The sequence below is a fragment of the Micromesistius poutassou genome (genome assembly GCF_964030765.1).
Source record: "Micromesistius poutassou genome assembly, chromosome: 20".
NCBI classification, from domain to species: domain Eukaryota; kingdom Metazoa; phylum Chordata; class Actinopteri; order Gadiformes; family Gadidae; genus Micromesistius; species Micromesistius poutassou.
This window is the reverse complement of record NC_140290.1, coordinates 4,742,959-4,761,669: the sequence shown is the minus strand read 5'-3', so window position 1 is coordinate 4,761,669 and position 18,711 is coordinate 4,742,959. Positions and strand designations below refer to the sequence as shown.

At 43.4% G+C, this 18,711-nt stretch overlaps 2 protein-coding genes across 2 annotated transcripts; one reads left to right on the top strand and one right to left on the bottom strand.

Moving 5' to 3' along the window:
• Positions 1-1,218: 1,218 nt before the first annotated feature.
• On the top strand, positions 1,219-8,679 carry LOC311365296 (IgGFc-binding protein-like; the record flags this gene model as incomplete). The annotated part of the gene is made up of 11 exons (XM_084484813.1): positions 1,219-1,261; positions 1,560-2,804; positions 3,182-3,519; positions 3,692-4,271; positions 4,389-5,005; positions 5,106-5,945; positions 6,092-6,436; positions 6,656-7,223; positions 7,609-7,808; positions 7,932-8,312; positions 8,407-8,679. 11 exons carry the CDS (start codon positions 1,219-1,221, stop codon positions 8,677-8,679), a joined length of 5,430 nt encoding a protein of 1,809 aa, XP_084340939.1.
• A 1,270-nt stretch (positions 8,680-9,949) lies between these two features.
• LOC311365294 (IgGFc-binding protein-like) lies at positions 9,950-17,939 on the bottom strand (the record flags this gene model as incomplete). Its single annotated transcript, XM_084484812.1, has 13 exons — positions 9,950-9,980; positions 11,855-12,144; positions 12,239-12,613; positions 13,259-13,458; positions 13,579-14,146; positions 14,243-14,587; positions 14,725-14,984; positions 15,079-15,646; positions 15,755-16,353; positions 16,447-17,026; positions 17,165-17,451; positions 17,658-17,718; positions 17,931-17,939. 13 exons carry the CDS (start codon positions 17,937-17,939, stop codon positions 9,950-9,952), a joined length of 4,173 nt encoding a protein of 1,390 aa, XP_084340938.1.
• Positions 17,940-18,711: the final 772 nt, after the last annotated feature.

Sequence of the window (18,711 nt, the reverse complement as noted above, 5' to 3'; positions counted from 1 at the left end):
AAGCATTCTGCGTTCTGTATTCCTGACCATGACACCGTAAGACATCTACTCCCACTCCACAGTGTTAATCATTCAACAGTGCTGAGTTAACTCACTGTTATCACTGCTACAATGCCAGTAGCTGATTTAAGCTAGGGTAGGCAATTTATTTTAGAAGCTTTTGTTTTCCCATCTTGATGGAGTGGCTTTGGAGAGAGGACTAAAGGGAGGGATGGCTGGTTCTCCAAATTGCCTACCCTAGCTTTAACTCAGTGTTATAACATTATAACATTGTTCAGGGTGAGCATTCTTGATATGTAAATTACAAAGTAATATTTAACATAAATCCTTAACAATGAAAGATGTACTCAAATTCCTAAATTGCTTCATATTAATCAAGCAGTGTTTTTTCACTCCCTGATAATCAAACAATTGGTAGAAGATTAATATTCTGCTGCTAAAGAGAATTTGCTTGACTGCAATGTCATTTGTATGATATACACCTCGGAATGCTGTACAATAATAATGAAAACAATTAGTCTACTTTATTTCCAGATTAGTGTTTTGTGTTTCACACTGTCGATAAGGAGGAACAAAACATTATCAATTTATCCTCCCCTGCAAATTGAATATTTACAATCTTATCACATTTGCTATCTGCTGCTGCCAAGCAATGAATCAAGTCTCCTTGTTCCTATTCAAAGTCACCTTTGAATACTTATATTATAATAATTTCCTAATATTTGTTTGTTGTTTCTTGATTACCTTTTCAATGTAATGGATATATATTCTGATAATGTGATGTGATAGGTGGTATGTGATCCAAAACCTTCCATGACACCTTCATTCTGATTGGCTTAATGCTTGTGGCCAAACCAAATAAAATACATAAATCCTGATGCCTCTTATTCAGAGTTTTTTTCTCCTGGTTCAGGTAAGGTTGATTTGTTAGTCGAACCAAAAAAATACTTAGAAATACTTAGAAATTAAATTAGGCACCATCTCTTACAAAAACATGCTTATAATATAGCTTGTGAATTTCTTGTTGTTTTTAAGGAATGTTTTTATGGAAAATATGAATAGACCCTCATAATACTTTATACTTAGAATCACAAAGAATGATTCAATACAAAACTATTGACATTATTTACATTATTCATAGTTCCTTACCATATGTTGTGTTATCTTTATACAATAGGCTTAATATTGTCATCTTATTTTCTTTTGTTAGTTGCAAAAATGCATTTGCCAATACTCTACATTGCTGTTTCTCTACTCACTGGTAAGTGATACCAAAAAATGGTTGTTCCTCTCAAAAACTTCTGACTCCATGACTGTTGTTGCTTCTGTTTCTAATACATTGTCATTCATTTCAACTTCATACGTCATGATACTATTTTTGATCTCTTAAAATAGTGCTCAAAATATTTTTAGGTTCTCAGCCATTAATGCAAAAGTTTCATCACAATTAACAAAATAAAATACAGCAGTTACAGTTTTGCAGGTGCTTTTCAACCACATGTGTGAAGAAGGATACACCAAGCCCTCTCCGACCAATGTCTTTCTTGTACTTCTTGCAGGGCTCAGCTCTGCCCTGCCCACGGGGAGAGAGTTTGCAACTGCGTTTATGCAAAACATGAACGGTGATACTGATGCCCGTTTCATGATCGAGGTCTCCGCCCCTCCATCCTCTCAAGGTAGCACCAATGTGAAGGTTTCTGCCGTGGGTCAGGTCTTCCAGAAGGAAGTGGACCCCGGCAAAAGCGTGTCCTTCGCACTGCCTAAGGACGTAGAGATGAAGGGCAGCAGAAGGTATGATAAGACCGTGCTCGTGGAGGCAAGCCAGGATGTCACCGTGGTTTCCTTAAACTATAAGCAAGACACGGCAGACATATCAGTGGTGTATCCGGTACGGGAATGGGGCACTGATTACTACATATTCACTCCGCCGAGCTTTAACTGGGGCACCTACAAAGAGTTTTCCATCACAAACCACAAGGATCACAACGTGGTAGAGGTTCGTCTCAGGGGGTCAGCAAAGTTCCAAGGGAAGTACTTCCGGGCGGGCAGCAAGATCTCCATCCAGCTCGAGCCCTTCGAGAGTGTTCAGATCCAAAGCGATACGGATCTGAGTGGCACCAAGGTGGTTTCCAGGCTGCCGGTGGCTGTGTCCTCGGGACACAGCTGTGCTGAGAAATACACAGCCTGCAATCACGTCTACGAGCAACTCCTCCCCACAAGAAGCTGGGGAAAGGAATTCATCATTGCGCCACTACCATACCATGATAACCAGAAGAGGCATGACAGTGTATACGTCCAAGCATCCCAGGCCACTTACGTCTCTATGAATAAAGCGGGCAATGTGCAGGGCTTCTCCATGTCTGCAGGAGAGACATTTGAGCTCTACTCTCAATGGCCAAATTCTATCTATTTGACAGCTGACAAGGGCATCCAGGTTTTGTTTGAGTTCAATGGCGGTCCGGCCGAGTCACAAATGTATTTTGATCCTTTCCTCATGTCAATCCTGCCCACGAATCAGTTCAGCAAGTCCTACTCCCTGGAAGGCCAGCAAGACTTCTCCAACTCAGTCATACTGGTGGCAAAGAATGATGATTTGAAAGATGTACAACTAGACAAGAATGTCATACCAGCTAGCACTGAGTGGCGTAAAGTGGAGGGGAGTGATTACTCTTGGGCTGAGTTAAATTACGGCACAGGGGCCAGCTCTAATCTGATATCTCACCCTACATCTCCAATTGGTGTCTATAGTTTTGGTGTTGCCGTTGCTAACGGCTATGGATCCCCAGCATCTGGCATTGAAGCAGGTACATCGTTTCTCCTTCTATTTTACACCACAACATTAGTATTTTATTTAATTGCATCCATAAATCGTTTGTTGCATCTCTGGGGGTCTTGTACCAAAAGGGAGATTTAGGATATGAAATTGTTAAAAGAATGACATTGGTAACAATGTACTGGTCAAAAGCAAAAAATAATTAAAATGTGACCTTATTAGAATGACTACGATATACAAAATAGACAAAGGATAAAACTGAATTATATGTCAAATTCTGTTAATAAACTGTTAATAAATATAATATATTCATTAATATTGCTTATTATATGACCTATGTTACATACATCACAAAAAAATAGAATTCTGCTGCAAAATGTATTTTTCATTATCTCTTCATCTCATCAGACTGCAAAACCATCAAATGCGAGAAAGATGAACAGTGCGAAATGAAAGGAACCACTCCAATGTGTGTGAAGCCACCCCCTTTGGTGAAGGAAGGTACCTGCTGGGCCATGGGCGACCCTCATTACAGGACGTTTGACGGCCACTACTTCAACTTCATGGGCAATTGCACCTACACCATGGCCAAGAACTGTGACATCGACTCAAGCCACCCTGCGTTTGAGGTGGACGCCCAGAATGAGAACCGGGCTGGCTCTAAGATCACATATGTTGGCAAGGTTACAATTAAGGTGTACGATTACACCATTATTATCATGCGCTCAGAATTCGGCCTTGTTCGGGTGAGTTACTTTTTTTTTAACACCAAAGAGCTGAATCCATCAATAACTTGATCAGTCAATCTAGCCTTATAGAGTAGGGTTAACCCTAAGCCTAATCCTAACCCTATACATATATACGTACATAATTTGTTCTAAATTAGGCTAATGTTCGACAATATTATATCTGTTTTAGATGAACTACACATTATGGAACCTCCCCATTTACTTGGACAATGGAAAGGTGAAGCTGTCTCAGAGTGGTATGTCTGTTGTCTTGGAGACAGACTTTGGCCTAGTGGTGCAGTACGACTGGCAGCAGCATCTCGTCATTAGCGTTGCAGGTGACTTTGCCGGCAAGGTGTGTGGCCTGTGTGGGAACTTCAACAGCAAGCAGGACGACGACCAATTCACTCCCTCAGGACAGTTGGCCAGCAGCGAGCAGGCACTGGGCAAGAGCTGGCGGGTCCCTGGCATGGCCGAAGATGCATACTGTCACGACGAATGCGTTGGTCAGTGTGAGCACTGCAAAGGCGGCCTGTTTGAGAGTCTGACCGACCGGCTGTTCTGCGGTTTACTCTCCAAAATCATGGACGGACCACTGAGCGAATGCAGTGCTGTCATTGAGCCCAAAGTGTACCATGAGAACTGCCTGTATGACGTGTGCATGGGCGAAGGCAAATGGGACTTCTTCTGTAACACCCTGCAGGTGTACTCTGACGCTTGCCAGAGGTCAGGGGTCAAGATCCATGACTGGAGAAAAATTGCGCATTGTCGTAAGTAACAAACACGAGATAAGACTATCATGAGTGTTCATTAAATACTCTGGATCATAGTTAGTAGATAAGAGTCTCTAAACTTCTTTTGTTCTGCTTGACATCACCACCATGCAGCTCACCCCGCATGCCCGGAAAACAGCCACTATGAGTTCTGTGGCGATGCGTGTCAGGCCACATGTGAAGCTCTAGATGCTCCATCAAAATGCAAAGCCAGCTGTGTGGAGACCTGTGTCTGTGACGATGGCTTCCTGCTTAGTGGGACCAAGTGTGTCCCTAAAACTGAGTGTGGCTGCATGTACAAGGGGCGCTACGTAGAGGCCGGAGCCTCCTTCTGGTTGGACGACCACTGTATGCAGAAGTGTTTCTGCAACCCGGCCAACAGGCAGATGGAGTGCATCAAGAAGGGCTGTCAAGCCGAGTACGAGTGCAAGGTGGTGGAGGGCCTCATAGGTTGCCATCCGTTGACCTACGCTACGTGCAAGGTGTCCGGTGACCCTCACTACCAGACCTTTGATGGCCATGTTTACAGCTTCCAGGGCACGTGTGTGTATCAGATGGCAGGATTGTGCTCTAAAGCCACCACACCTGGATCCCCGGACCTGGAACCCTTTGATGTCCTTGTGCAAAACGATGGCCATGCCAAGAGAGTCGGCTCCAGCACAAAGTTGGTTGAGGTCAACATTTACGGATATTCTATTGTTCTCAGCAAAGACCACAGGGGGGCAGTCTTGGTGAGCTAAACCATTTTATTGTATTTAGAGATCAACCTTTATCAACATAGATATCATGCGTCTGTTATTACACCTGTCTCTCTCAATTCATCTTTTGTAGATCAATTCAGAGCTCACCAACCTGCCTGCCAAGCTCAATCAAGGAAATGTAACAGTCAAATTAGTGAGTAACTCTGCAGAGATCGAAACGGAATTTGGGCTGACGGTTTCCTATGACTGGAGCACTGCAGTTTTTGTCAAAGTCCCTAGCAGCTACGCTAGTGCTATGTGTGGCCTGTGCGGAAACTACAACAAGGACTCCAAAGACGATCTGGTGATGAAGAATGGCAGCCAGGCTGCCTCTGCACAGGAAATGGGAAAGAGCTGGCGGGTGGCAGAGACCCCTGGCTGTGTTGATGATTGCAAAGACAAGAACCACTGTCCAGACTGTGATTTCACCCAGATAGAGAAGTTCGAGAGCAACGCGTTCTGTGGCCTGATCCGTGATCCTAAAGGCCCCTTCCAAAAGTGTCATGCCATTGTGCCCCCTGGTGGCTTCTTTAAGGACTGCGTTGATGACGTTTGCAACAACAGTGGTGTCCAGTCCTTCTGTGACAGCCTCCACCTCTACACTATTGCCTGCCAACAAGCAGCCGTGGAGGTGGACCTGTGGAGGACAACCAATTTCTGTCCAAAGTCTGACTTCAAGCACCCCAACAACAGTCACTATGAACACTGTGCCAGCGTATGCCATGTCATCTGTGGCATCGGCTCTCCTCCAACTGGCTGTATGAAGCCTTGCCAGGAGGGATGGGTGTGTAACCCTGGGTTCCTACTCAGTGGAGATACTTGTGTTCCCATTGAAAAATGCGGCTGTACACAAAAAGACAAATACTACAAGCACGGACAGATATTCTATCCACATGGGCAATGCCAGGAGGAGTGCACTTGCAACGGCACAGTAAGTTCATAGCATGATATTTAGGAATGAAGTTGTGGTATTTATTGGTAACGTGCTGAAGATAAAAAATATGTCAACGTGCAAATCATGGAATCAGGAATACAATTGATGTATACATAAAGCATGGTGATTTGTTGTCTATCCAGGTGCAATGTCAGAAGTTTTCCTGCGGGCCCCATGAAAAGTGTGAGGTGAAGAATGGCGTTAGATCGTGTCAGCCTGTTGGAGCAGGAGTCTGCTCCATCTCTGGTGACCCTCATTACAACACCTTTGACAAAAGCCCCTATGACTTCCAAGGCACGTGCACATACACTGCAGCTGAAGCCTGCCATCTGAATGGCACAAGGCTCCCGGCCTTCTCTGTGGCCGTGGAGAATGAGAGGTGGTATGCCATGTCCAGCAACCCACAGGTCTCTGTTGCCAAACTTTTGGCAGTGACCGTGTATGGCAATACTCTGATACTTCGGGAGAATCAAATTGGAATGATAATGGTCAGTATAAAATAATACATGAAATATATACTATAACAAACCTCTCTCCAGGTACCTCACGTTCCCTATTATATGTGTGTACAGAGAGTACACTGAGTAAACTACATACACCACTACAAATGTAGGGTTTTAAATAAAGTTCAATAATAAAGTGTGACATAAACAATCAGTAACATCAATGCAAATACCTTAGTTTGTTTTCTGTTTGTTTTTCTCTAGCTCAACGGTATCCTGTCCACTATTCCGATTAACCTCAACGAGAAACAAGTGCAGGTTTACCAAGAGGGTACTTACTATGTCATCCTAACCGACTTCGGCCTCAGGGTGACCTATGACATGATCTACCACATCACCATCACCGTACCCGGCAACTACAGGGACCACACCTGCGGCCTGTGTGGTAACTTCAATGACCAGAAAGCCGATGATTTCCAGCTGCCAGACGGTAAAGTGACCAAAGACGTGCAGAGCTTCGGGGCTGCCTGGAAGGTGGCCGTGCCTGGTGTGGTGTGCGAAGATGGATGCAGTGGGGACCTCTGTCCCAAGTGTGACGCCACCAAGAAGAAAGTGTTTGAGAAGGACTGTCAAGTCCTCACCGATCCCAAAGGTCCTTTCGCTGCATGCCACAATGTCATAGACCCTGCCTCCTACTTCAGAGACTGTGTCTATGACGTCTGCATGGTGAATGGGGAGAGGGCAGTGCTGTGTGACAGCATCGGTGCCTACATGATGGACTGCCAGACCTTTGGTGTGACCATTCTCAACTGGAGGACGCCTACATTCTGCCGTAAGCATTAGCATACTCCATTAATCTCTTCTTTTGAAACATATGCATTCCTAACAGAGCAAATAGAGAACTGGATGATACCATGTTTCCATCTTGCTTTTCATTGTTATTCTAGTGTCTTTCGGACAAAAGTGAAGGCTCTATGAAATCCCCTAATAACTGAGTATGTCTTTTAGATTAATAATTGTATTTCTTTGCTCAGTGATTGTTAACTTGACATAATAAGGCAATGCCTTGAGACATAGTGGTACCCAGAATTAATTAAATGTGCAGGGATGGTGTAGCAACAATTAATTTTACTTCTGTTTCGTAAAATCCACTGTTGTGATGTTTTCACTATCAGTTAAGTCAATATATGATCGAATGCATATTCTCTCTCTTGTAGCGCTGTCCTGTTCTGAAAACAGCCACTACCAGATCTGTGCTGAAACCTGTGACATGCCATGTCCTGGCCTCTCTGACGTCATTTCCTGCCCCACTACATGTGCTGAAGGCTGTGCTTGTGACAATGGTCACTACTTCAATGGGACCGGTTGTATTCCCTTGAAGGAATGCAGTTGCTACTTGAATGGGCGTACCTATAAGGTGATTTAGCTAGATATAGTCATTACATTATGCAATCGCTATGTGCTAGCTATAAACATGTAAATTACAAAATAATACACATCGTTTTAAAACAATTGTCGCAAAACAACCTTTCGTTGACAGATTGGCGAGTCTGTGCTCATTGACGACTGTCAGCAGCAATGCACCTGTGCGATGTCGGGACGTGTCCAGTGCGTAGACATCCAATGTGGACGCGCAGAGAAGTGCGAGATCCAAAATGGCCTCCTGGGCTGCTTCCCTCAACAGTGTGTGTTGGAGAACGAAGGCTCCATCACTCTGTTCAACGGGGTCACCAGCACCATCAAGTCTACAATGGCAGCATATGAGTTGGTGGAGCATTGTGACCCCTCAGCCCTAGGGGAATATTTCAGGGTGGTGGTCAAACTCCAGGAATGCAGCCTGACTGGTTCAAGGAGTATATCCGCCCTCTATGTGTTCTTCAGTGACGTGATGGTTGCTGTGACCGACAAGCATGAGACCTGGGTGGGTTTCATTCAGGTCTAACCTGCGTACACGGCAAAAATTATATCTTCTGACACCTGAGTTATCTAACACCCCCTGGTTGCTATGTCCACAGGTAAATGGACAAAAGGTGACTCTCCCAGTGCAGCTGAGAAAGGACATCTCCGTTGACGCCTCAGGGAAAATGCTACACCTTGAGATGAAGGCAGGCTTCAGCCTGTCCTACAGCTGGTCTCAGGGAGCCACGGTGACCGTGAGCAATGATATGGCTGGCAAAGTGTGCGGGGCGTGTGGACCGCTGTCCTCCAGCGACTACCTTGAGATCTCAGTGGAGATGATGCAGGAGTACATGGCTCCGTTCATTGCACAAGACTTCCCCACCTGGTGAGTAATGTATCATGGTATTCTGTTTGGATGTTCATTTTGATCTTTCATGCAGGAAACTCACTATATTATTATGTGTAGGTTCAAAGAAGCACTTTCTTATAATGTATCACTGAAAACGAAGGAGATGCAAATTAAATGTATAAATGTGTGTAATTTACCATTTCTGTTTTTCTTTTTCCAACTTTTTGTTTTTCTCTCACCTCACTTTAGTGGCCAGTGAACAATCCCCATGAAAGCCTTTCAACCATAACATTGTATTTGCTGAAACATATTCAAATGTAGATCCCTTCAAAATACTTTCAATGCAATGTAACACAACAAAGTAAATTTTGTCCATTTATTTTGCAATAAAATGTAATTGGAAGGGAGAATTGAGGTTTGGCCTTTTTTCAAATAATGCAATCCCCCTGAAGCATTTCACTCAAGAAGATCATGCACACTTTGTAGAACCCCATATAGGGAATTTTCTGTCTGAAAATGTTTTTACAATTTTGTTAGAAAATAAGTATGTTTAAAGGGACACTTCACCCATTTGCATTAAGCTTTGTATCATTAGAAACCCAGTCATATTTTTGAATGGTCGTGCATCATTCCCTCATTTTCCCCTGAGACGGGAGAGATCCGTATCTACCTCTAACACTTCCTGCTTTAAGTGACGCAAAATGAAGATTATTGCGTCATTTAAAACAGGAAGTGTAATGGAGGGGGGGGGGGCTCTAAAAAACTACAAGCACTAGTTCAAGTGGGTGGGACTTAGGGGTGTATGGTATAAACGGTATATAGAGAGTACACCGGTGTGAATTTGCGCTACGGTATGGATTTTGACGTTACCGTGTGACCGGTAAATCACACAAAGGCTAAAGAAGCATTGATGTAGTAGCCTACGCAGTCGTTTATTCATAATATGATGCGGCGCACACAGATTTTTGCCGTTGATATTCTAGAACACTCCGGGAGCTCCGGTGGTAGACCAGGAGCTCTATATCTAAATGATATAATATAATATATAGACATCTATAATACATCCAAAAGCTGTGCGCCTCCGGTCCGGATGATATTATGAATAAACGACTGCGTCGGGTTCTCCGACATCTCTGGTCCTTTCACATCAATCTGAAGTCACGGTTCAATCTGGGCTTCATAGAGTCAAAGCCAACGTTTCTTCCCCCAATTCCTTCTCCACCATGGCCGAGAATCAATACACTGGCCTTATTTTGCAAACCCGCACCTGCCCGTACCCGCAAATTACATTCCGCACCTGACCAGACCCGCTATAAATTGATATCGACGCCTGACCCACACCTGAAGGAAAATTAGACACATTAGATGGAACGCCGGGGAATTACACTACCTGGTGTTGGCATGGTGCTTTAGATTGCTGTGCAAAAAAAAAAAGCTAACTGTAGACGGTTTTAGTAGTCTCACTCACAATTGCAAAACCCGCGCTGTTCAGGCGTCCGACCCGACCTGCATCCGTGTCCGACACATTACATTATTTTTCATCAGTTTCATCCAAATTGTGCCGCGGGTCGCGGGTACCCGAGCCCATGCAGGACTCTGGCTGAGATAACCCTCACGAGTCTTTACTTCTTGTGGAAGGACCAGAGACGTCAGAGAACCCGACACAGTCTTTAATTCATAATATCATCCAGAGGCGCACACAGCTTTTGGCTGTGATATTATATATTATATAATATTATATTATAAAGTTACCTATATATTATATAATATTATATTATTTAAATATAGAGCTCCGGGAATCCGCAAACGGCAACAATCACTTCTCCTCCTGCTGCAGTTCTCTGGACTGCAGGGAGTGAACGCTGATTGGCTGTTATGTTACGTCCCTCAGGGAGTGAACGCTGATTGGCATTGTGGGAGTTGTCGTCTTCAACCTACAAGTGCCAAAAAGTCATTGTCTGCCTTTTCTCGGTCAAGAAGGCACCAAATTGGAAATTTATGCTACTATTTGACTACATATATGACCCACTTTCAATACAGATTCATGTCTTCAACGGTGAAATTCCCCTTTAATCTATTCACTTACTGTCATCCATCTCAGGGATGCATTAAAAAAACTGCATCAAAATCTAAAAAAAGACAGGTCTGATTGAAGCAAGTCTGCTATACTTTAACGTCTTCATCCCGAGTGTGCCCCTCCCCGAAATGCGAAAACGTCGTAAGGCACATGACAGAAATCAGTCTTCGAAAATAACACACCCATAGAACATATTAGATTCTCAACTTTTAGTCTATCATAACTATTGCTAAACTAAACAAAATTCAAACCCCAAAGTAAGAAGCATGTCACAACAAGAGATGTATAGTATAACTGTGCACATGCACATGCAGAGTAATAGCATTCTTTTTCACATCATGTGATATACACATCCATTGGATTAACTATTTTTATTTGGGGATTCCGTCTAAAAATACCTCTTCTAAAATCTTTGCTCTACTTTATTTGCATCAAATATTGACCCTGGTGCTCATCAGATATTGTACTATGGCCCTATAGTATTATAGGGCTACCAACTAATAATGCAGTAGGTGATATTGACACACATTTATTTCATTATTGCCCTTGTAGTTTTGGAATCACTTTTGGTATTTTCAGATATTGAAAAAGGGTGATGAGGAGGCTAAGATCCTTCACTTTATTTAAGGCTCTATCCCCAATTCGTTCAAATATATGTTATATTTAACTGCTGTTATACAGCACTGGGACTTTTAAGCAAAAGTAAAAAATGTAAAAACAAACAAACAAACAAGTAAAAATGTTATTAAATACAAACATTGTTTAATGCACCATTTATTGAAGATAACTTATTCCCAAGCAGAAGGTCAATGATATCATATGTTGCACACAGATGCCAAATGTTTCTTTTTTATTATGCTTTAAAAATTAGTTTTTACAATATATAAATAGTTAATTGCACCGGTTAAGGATTTGTGAGGCCTATAATCAATGGACCTCTTCTTCGTTATTGATGAAGGATCTGGATTGGTTGCGGTTGTAGGATTTTGAATGCTGTTCTTTACATTCAACTAAAAAAAAAGATAGTTACAGGTCATAATTAGAACATTGACTTAAGTATTACAATTTTCCCCTTTGGTTCTGAATTGTCCATGATTATGTTTTTTAGATCCACGTCACCATTCATCGTATCACTCACCATTCCGGGAAATCAGGAGCCCTCCATTTGTCAGTGTTCACAGCGATGGTGCCTCCTCCCAGAACCAGCATCCCTACCAGGGACTGTTTGTCTTTTAAAGTCATGAGGCTACCGCATGCGCCACAAACCTGCTCTGCCATGTCACCGCTGATGCTCATCGTGAGCTCATTAAAAGCATTAAAAGACAACTGAAGACTATTGTCCTTGTCGATTGTAACTGTATTGCCAGAGACCGTCAGGGCTATGTTGCTCTTTTTGAAACTGCTTCCAATCATGGCCTTTCCATTTACCTGCACACAAAGATGGTTTGATTACAAATCACCAGTAAGGGAGTGGTATCTATTATCAGTAAAGTTTCTGAATCTGCTCTGTAAAGATACTCACCCAAATGCCATGGTGGTTTGTGATAGTAAACGTTATGTCGGTGAAGTACACATAAACCCCCACAATGGAGTTGACTGCAGGAGTGCCACACATCTCTAACTTTACAACAACCCTAAACCACTGATCTGTCACATTTGGGTCACAGACCTGGATGATCTCAAAGGACCCTGAGTTTAAGAAGATGCCGGTTCCATCAAGCGAGGTGAGAGAACCGTTATCTTCCAAAAGGCATGTTCTGGGGAAGCAGCCTCTGGTTCCATTTTGGATTTGGCAGATCTCGGTGTTCTGACAAAGCATGCTCTGGGACACAACTACTCCTGAGGCTTGGCAGGTATGGATTGTATGACAGTCCTCAGATACAATAGATTCTCCAACCTGCAAGATAAAGTCAACAAAGTTCAAGCATCATGTTCATTGTATGGCTACCAATAACATGTTTTGTTTTTTTAATCAACAAGGTTTTCCAAATGATTGAATAACTCAACAAGGACATTAACAGCAAACAATAAAAGATTAGGAGGCAATGTATTATTCCTTAACGAGACACATGATCTATGTGTGCAGCTCTGTCACCAAACCTAGGATTTCTTAGCCTAGAAACCAGAAGAATATCGCAAGCTCATGTTTCATTTTCCCTGCAGATAAGGTCCAGCTCAGCTCCCATACAAAAAGATTGTTGATTACGCTATCGAGACATTATTAAACGAACTGGACGGTATATTTTCACTTAAAGAAGAACAAAAGAGAAAAAGCTTTTGTTTAGAAGAAAGATGTTTTTGCATCGCTTAGTGCTGCGTAACCCATTTGGCTGCTATGATTGGTTGTCGGAATATCCAATTGTGTCCAGAGGCAATTTGCTCTGAGCCCAGGTTTTGTTTGTTTGCCTTTTTGTTTGTTATACTCTTATTCTTATTAAAAGTCATATAGCATCCTGCTTCATACAGCATCCTGCTTTCGCCATACAAAACGCTAGCCAAATCAACAGTAGCAAAATTGGCTCTACCATGGCACCAGGCCTACCTTGTAGGTCCTCCCTTCAAAATAGCAGCTACATTGGTCCAAGCTAACACAGCCAGTTCCGTTAAAGTTGTAGCCTGCATTGCATGCACAGCCCTCGCTACACTTTTCGGGACAGGCGACGATGCTGGAGAGGCTTGGGCATGGAGTATCACAAGGCTGGCCGCAGACTTGATAGTGGCTGTTTGCAGGGCAGGTGAGGGCTGTATGCAAAGGATATAAATACATAGAAAAATAAACAAAGCTCCCCCTGGTGTCCTCACTGATGAGAATTGATAAATTCACATGAATGAATAGATAAGGCCTATGAATGAAACACTTACGGCAGAAAGTAGGTGTCCTCCAGGTTGGAATCTTCACACCAAAGGTCAAGCAGTCCATCACATAGGCTGAGATGCTGTCACACAGCACTTCCCTGTCCCCATTCACCATGCAGACATCATAGACACAGTCTCTGAAGAAGGAGGCAGGGTCTATGACATTGTGGCACACAGAGAAGGGACCTTTGGGATCGGTGAGGACTTGACAGTCCTTTTCAAACACTTCCTTCTTGCTGTCGTCACACTTGGGACAGAGGTCCCCACTGCATCCATCTTCGCACACCACGCCAGGCACGGCCACCTTCCAGGCAGCCCCGAAGCTCTGCAAGTCTTTGGTCACTTTACCGTCTGGCAGCATGAACTCATCTGCGTTATTGTCGTTGAAGTTCCCGCACAGGCCGCAGGTGTGGTCCCTGTAGTTGCCGGGTACGGTGACGGTGATGTGATAGATCATGTCATAGGTCACCCTCAGGCCAAAGTCAGTTAGGATCACGTAGTTGTAGCCGTCTTGGTAAACCTGTACTTTACCTTCATTAAGATTCAACGGGATGTGAGCTAAGATCCCATTTAGCTGAAGAAGAAGAAGATATTTTACACTTTTTTTTTTACGTCATTTGTATTTATTACATTTTATATTTATCTATACACAAAATTCTAAGTGACATACCATAACCATTCCAATCTGGTTCCGTCGAAGAACTAATAGGCTTCCGTAAACTTTCACTGCGACAAGTTTGGCGACGGAGACCTGTGGGTTGCTGTTCATGGCATACCACTTCTCATTCTCCACGGCCACAGAGAATGGTGGGAGCCTTGTGCCACTCAGATGGCAGGCTTCAGCTGCAGTGTAAGTGCACGTGCCTTGGAAGTCATAGGTGCTGTTGTCAAAGGTGTTGTAATGAGGGTCACCAGAGATGGAGCAGACTCCTGTTCCAACAGGCTGACATGAATGACCACCATCCTTTACCTCACACTTTTCATTGGGCCCGCAGGAAAACTTCTGACATTGTACCTGTACAAATTGGAGTTTAGGTTTTACTTTCTTCAATTTATTAAGTTAATTTGTTGATATGTAAATCAGGGTTTGGGGGAAATAATCTTTAACAAACAATATTTTAGAGAAACTTTTCAGATTTATATACTTCTTACCGTTCCATTACACACACATTCTTGCTGGCACAGCCCATCAGGGTAGAACACTTGGCCATACTTGTAGTATTTTCCATTAAACGGACAACCACACTGAGCAGAAGGCACACACTCGTTTCCACTTAAAACAAAACCGTCATTACAGATGCAACCTTCCATGCACTGAGCCCCACAGTCAGAAGAAGAGAGTGGGTTCTGACAGGACTTCTGACATCCAGCACTGCATATCTCATAGTGGCCATTCACTGGACACTGAGCATCTACAAGCAAAGAGTAATCACTTGCACTGTTAAAAGCGGTTGTATTCACAGTTTTACAGTTGTTCGATAAATATTGGTTCAAAGGTTTTCTTACCACAGAGTGTATCTGACCTCCAGGGGTATACTTTGGCACCTTTGAGTTGGCATGCTGCCGTGTAGGCAGTCATGGTCTTGCACTGCATGCTCCCTCTTCCCTGGTACAGACATACGTCATAAATGCAGTCATTGAGGAACTTGGCAGGGTCAACTACAGAGTGGCAGTCATGGAATGGGCCTGTGGGGTCACTGATGAGTCCACAGAAGGCGTTAGTGTTGTACTGGTCTTTCTGGCTGGCAGTACAGCCAGGACATGGACCTGTGCAGCCATTGACACAACCAGGGGTACTAGCAACTTGCCAGCTCTGGCCAAGTTCCTCTGCAGTGGCAGCCTCTTTCCCATTCTTCATCTGCATGTCATCTTTGGGATTAAGGTTGTAGTTGCCACATAGACCAATCATGGAGCCCTTGTAAGTGCTGGGCACCTGGACAAATGCCACACTATTCCAGTCATAGTAGACTTTCAGACCGAAGTCGGTCTCGAGTACAACAAACCAACCGATTGTGTAGAGCTGGAGTTTGGTGCCATTTAGTGCCATTGGGAGGTAAGAAAGCTCACCATTGACCTTAAAGAGACCAAAAGGAAATACATATTTGTTATTGTTTTTACAAATACTAACCAAAAACTTAACATAGAGTTGGGTTGTTTTTTGTATATATTTTCAAGTCCTTACCGTGACAAAGCCAGGTTGTTCTTTGCTAATGTTGACAGTGTTGCCATAGACCTTCACCTCTACCAGATTAACCACAGAGCCTGTCCTCTTATCTTGCCCACTGTTCTGCAGAATAACACTGAAATTCTCAAGGGTCTTCTGACTGGAGGAGACACTGGCCAATTCATAAGTGCAAGTGCCCTGGAAGTTGTAGAGCTCACCATCAAAGGTCACAATGTGGGGGTCACCAGACACCATGCATGTGGCATAGTTCACAGCATAGCATCCTCTAATGCCCTTCACCACCTGACACTGCTGCCCCGTTGGGCAGCTAGTCTTCTCCATGGTCAGCTTCCCTTCAGACGAGCATGTGAACCACTCAGTGCAAGTATCGCCACCCCAGAAGGAGGCGCCAACTGCCACATACCGGCCATCGTACAGGCAGCCACACTGGGCCTTGGGGATACATTTGCTGCCACTGAGCACTAACCCGTCATTGCAGGTACATGTCTCCACGCAGCTGGCTTTGCAGGTGGAGGGAGCAGTGAGGTCTCCACAGGTGGCAGGACAGCTAGAGCCACAGCGCTCATAGTAGCTGTTCTCTTGGCACTTGGGTGGCGCTAAATATGGATAGCATATTAGCATCAGTTTTTTGTATATGAGAATGCTTAAGAATAAGAATGCTTAAGAATGCTATTCTCTGCATTACTCACAGCATTTGTTGGCCTCCCTCCAGTTCTGGCCCAGGACTCCAGCTCTTTGACAGTAGTCCGAGTACATTTGCAGAGTGTCACAGTAGTACTCCTTCATTGGGACACCATTGCAGAGTTCGACCATGCAGCTTTGGAGAAATTTCTTATGGTCAACGAGACGGGTGCAGGCCTGGAAATCCTTATCCATCACTTGTGACAGAGAGCTACAGATGATATGGTCTTCCAATTGTTCCACAAAGGTGGGCTTGCAGAGTTGACACTGTCCTTTGCAGGTATCCTGACAATTGGAATCACCGACAACACCAGGAACCCTCCAGCCATTTCCCATGTCCTGTGGGTCTTTGACATACGCCCCAGATGGAGTGGTGAGGTCGTCATCCTGCTTGCCGTTAAAGTTGCCACACATGCCACACACCTTGCCTGCAAATTCACTTGGAACTGTGATAGTGAGATACTTCTGCCAGTCATACTGCACCACTAGGCCAAAGTCTGTCTCAACAACTACGGAGAACCCCCTCTGAGACAGAATCACCTTGCCATTGTCCAAGCTGATGGGGAGATTCCAAAGTTGTTTGTTTACCTGAAAAAATTATTCGTACACATGAATAAATTTCATGCATTTTCGAACATCTGCAGCATAATGTACACAAATAATCTAAGGACATCGTGTGATGATGTTGGAGTTACCACAGTATATGTATTAATTGAAATCACCTACCCGCACAAGGCCAAACTCATTATGGACAATATCAATAGTGGTCCCGTAAACACTGATGGTGACCATTCCCACCCCTGTGAGGTTTGTATTGGGGATGTTGACATTTTTTGCGTCCACCTCAAAGGCTGGAATGGATGCGTCTACATCGCAGTTCTTAGCCATGACATAAGTGCAGTTGCCAATGAAGTTGTACGAATAGCCATCAAAGGTACGGTAATTAGTGTTACCGAGAGCCCAGCACATGCCTTTTTGGGTTGCCACAGTTGCTGGTCCTGCATTGCAGAATCCTTAAAGATGTCCAACCATTATAGTTTTAGCATTTGAGAAGCTTCATTGGTCAGAATTGTCTACAACTACATAAAATTGAAGGTAGAAAAGTGTAGTACATGATATAACTATTGTCTAGTATTATGATGTAAATGTAATTCATAGCCTGAACTTGATGTTTTCATTTTCCACAACGCAACAATGTAGATTAGATAAGATTACTTACCACTCAACAGTAGAACTGCAAATATAGTCACATAAATCCCCATGGTTTGAACCGAGAATACCTAAAAAAAAGTCATACACATGTTTGTCAATCATTTTTTAAATTTTTGTTCATTTTATATTAGACAATACAGGACAAATTGTCCTCACCTGAGCTTGACAACAGGCTAGTGGGGACTCAGGAGCTGAATTATATTCAGCTGGACCTCCTTCAAAGAACCAATCAGGTTATAGCATTAAATGTGCTCTCCCAGAAGTTGGTATACACACCTACACATGCCATGGTGTTTCTGATAAATTACTCATACAGTAGATATGGACAATCAAGTCTTTAGTGAACTGATATCAGATCAAAATGTATTCCATGGATATGTTTACTGGATTTTCTGTAATCATTTTCTGACTGCAACTCAAGTTATTATAAACAATAACAGCCATGGCATCGACATTACTGATTCCTAGACAATACGAAATACCTGGAATACGTTTTTAAAATGCCATGCCAAACCTTGAATAATCACAGTACACATGGTTTAAGCCCAGATCTGTGTTGTCCAATCTAAAGCCTTTTGACGGGTTGACCTTTGTTGCTGTGTGGCCACCACCCAAGTGAAAAAGGAAAAGGCGTAGCTTCTTCAAATACAGTATGATTAACGACTATTGGCTATTGTGGTCTGCCAGACAACAGTGTTTTCTCTGGACTGAGCACATCGTGAATATAATCTCTGTGGCCGGTACCTGCCCTGTTTCATGGCAAAAGAAAAAGAATAAAGGAGTACTGATAACTTTGATTTGTAGCCACTTAGTGTCAGAATATATGGAGTCGAGTTTGCACCTGTTGTGTAATTTATGCACGCACCCACATGCACACACACACACACACACACACACACACACAAACATCGATTTCAGTGGACGGGAGAACTTGCCTGGACAGACAACTACGACACAGTCCCAGATAGGCCCGATTACATTGCAATTTCAGGAAATTGATGTGGGCGGCTAGAGGTCCAGACTGACTCTTGTAGCAATACAGAATGTGAGGTTATTGGCAC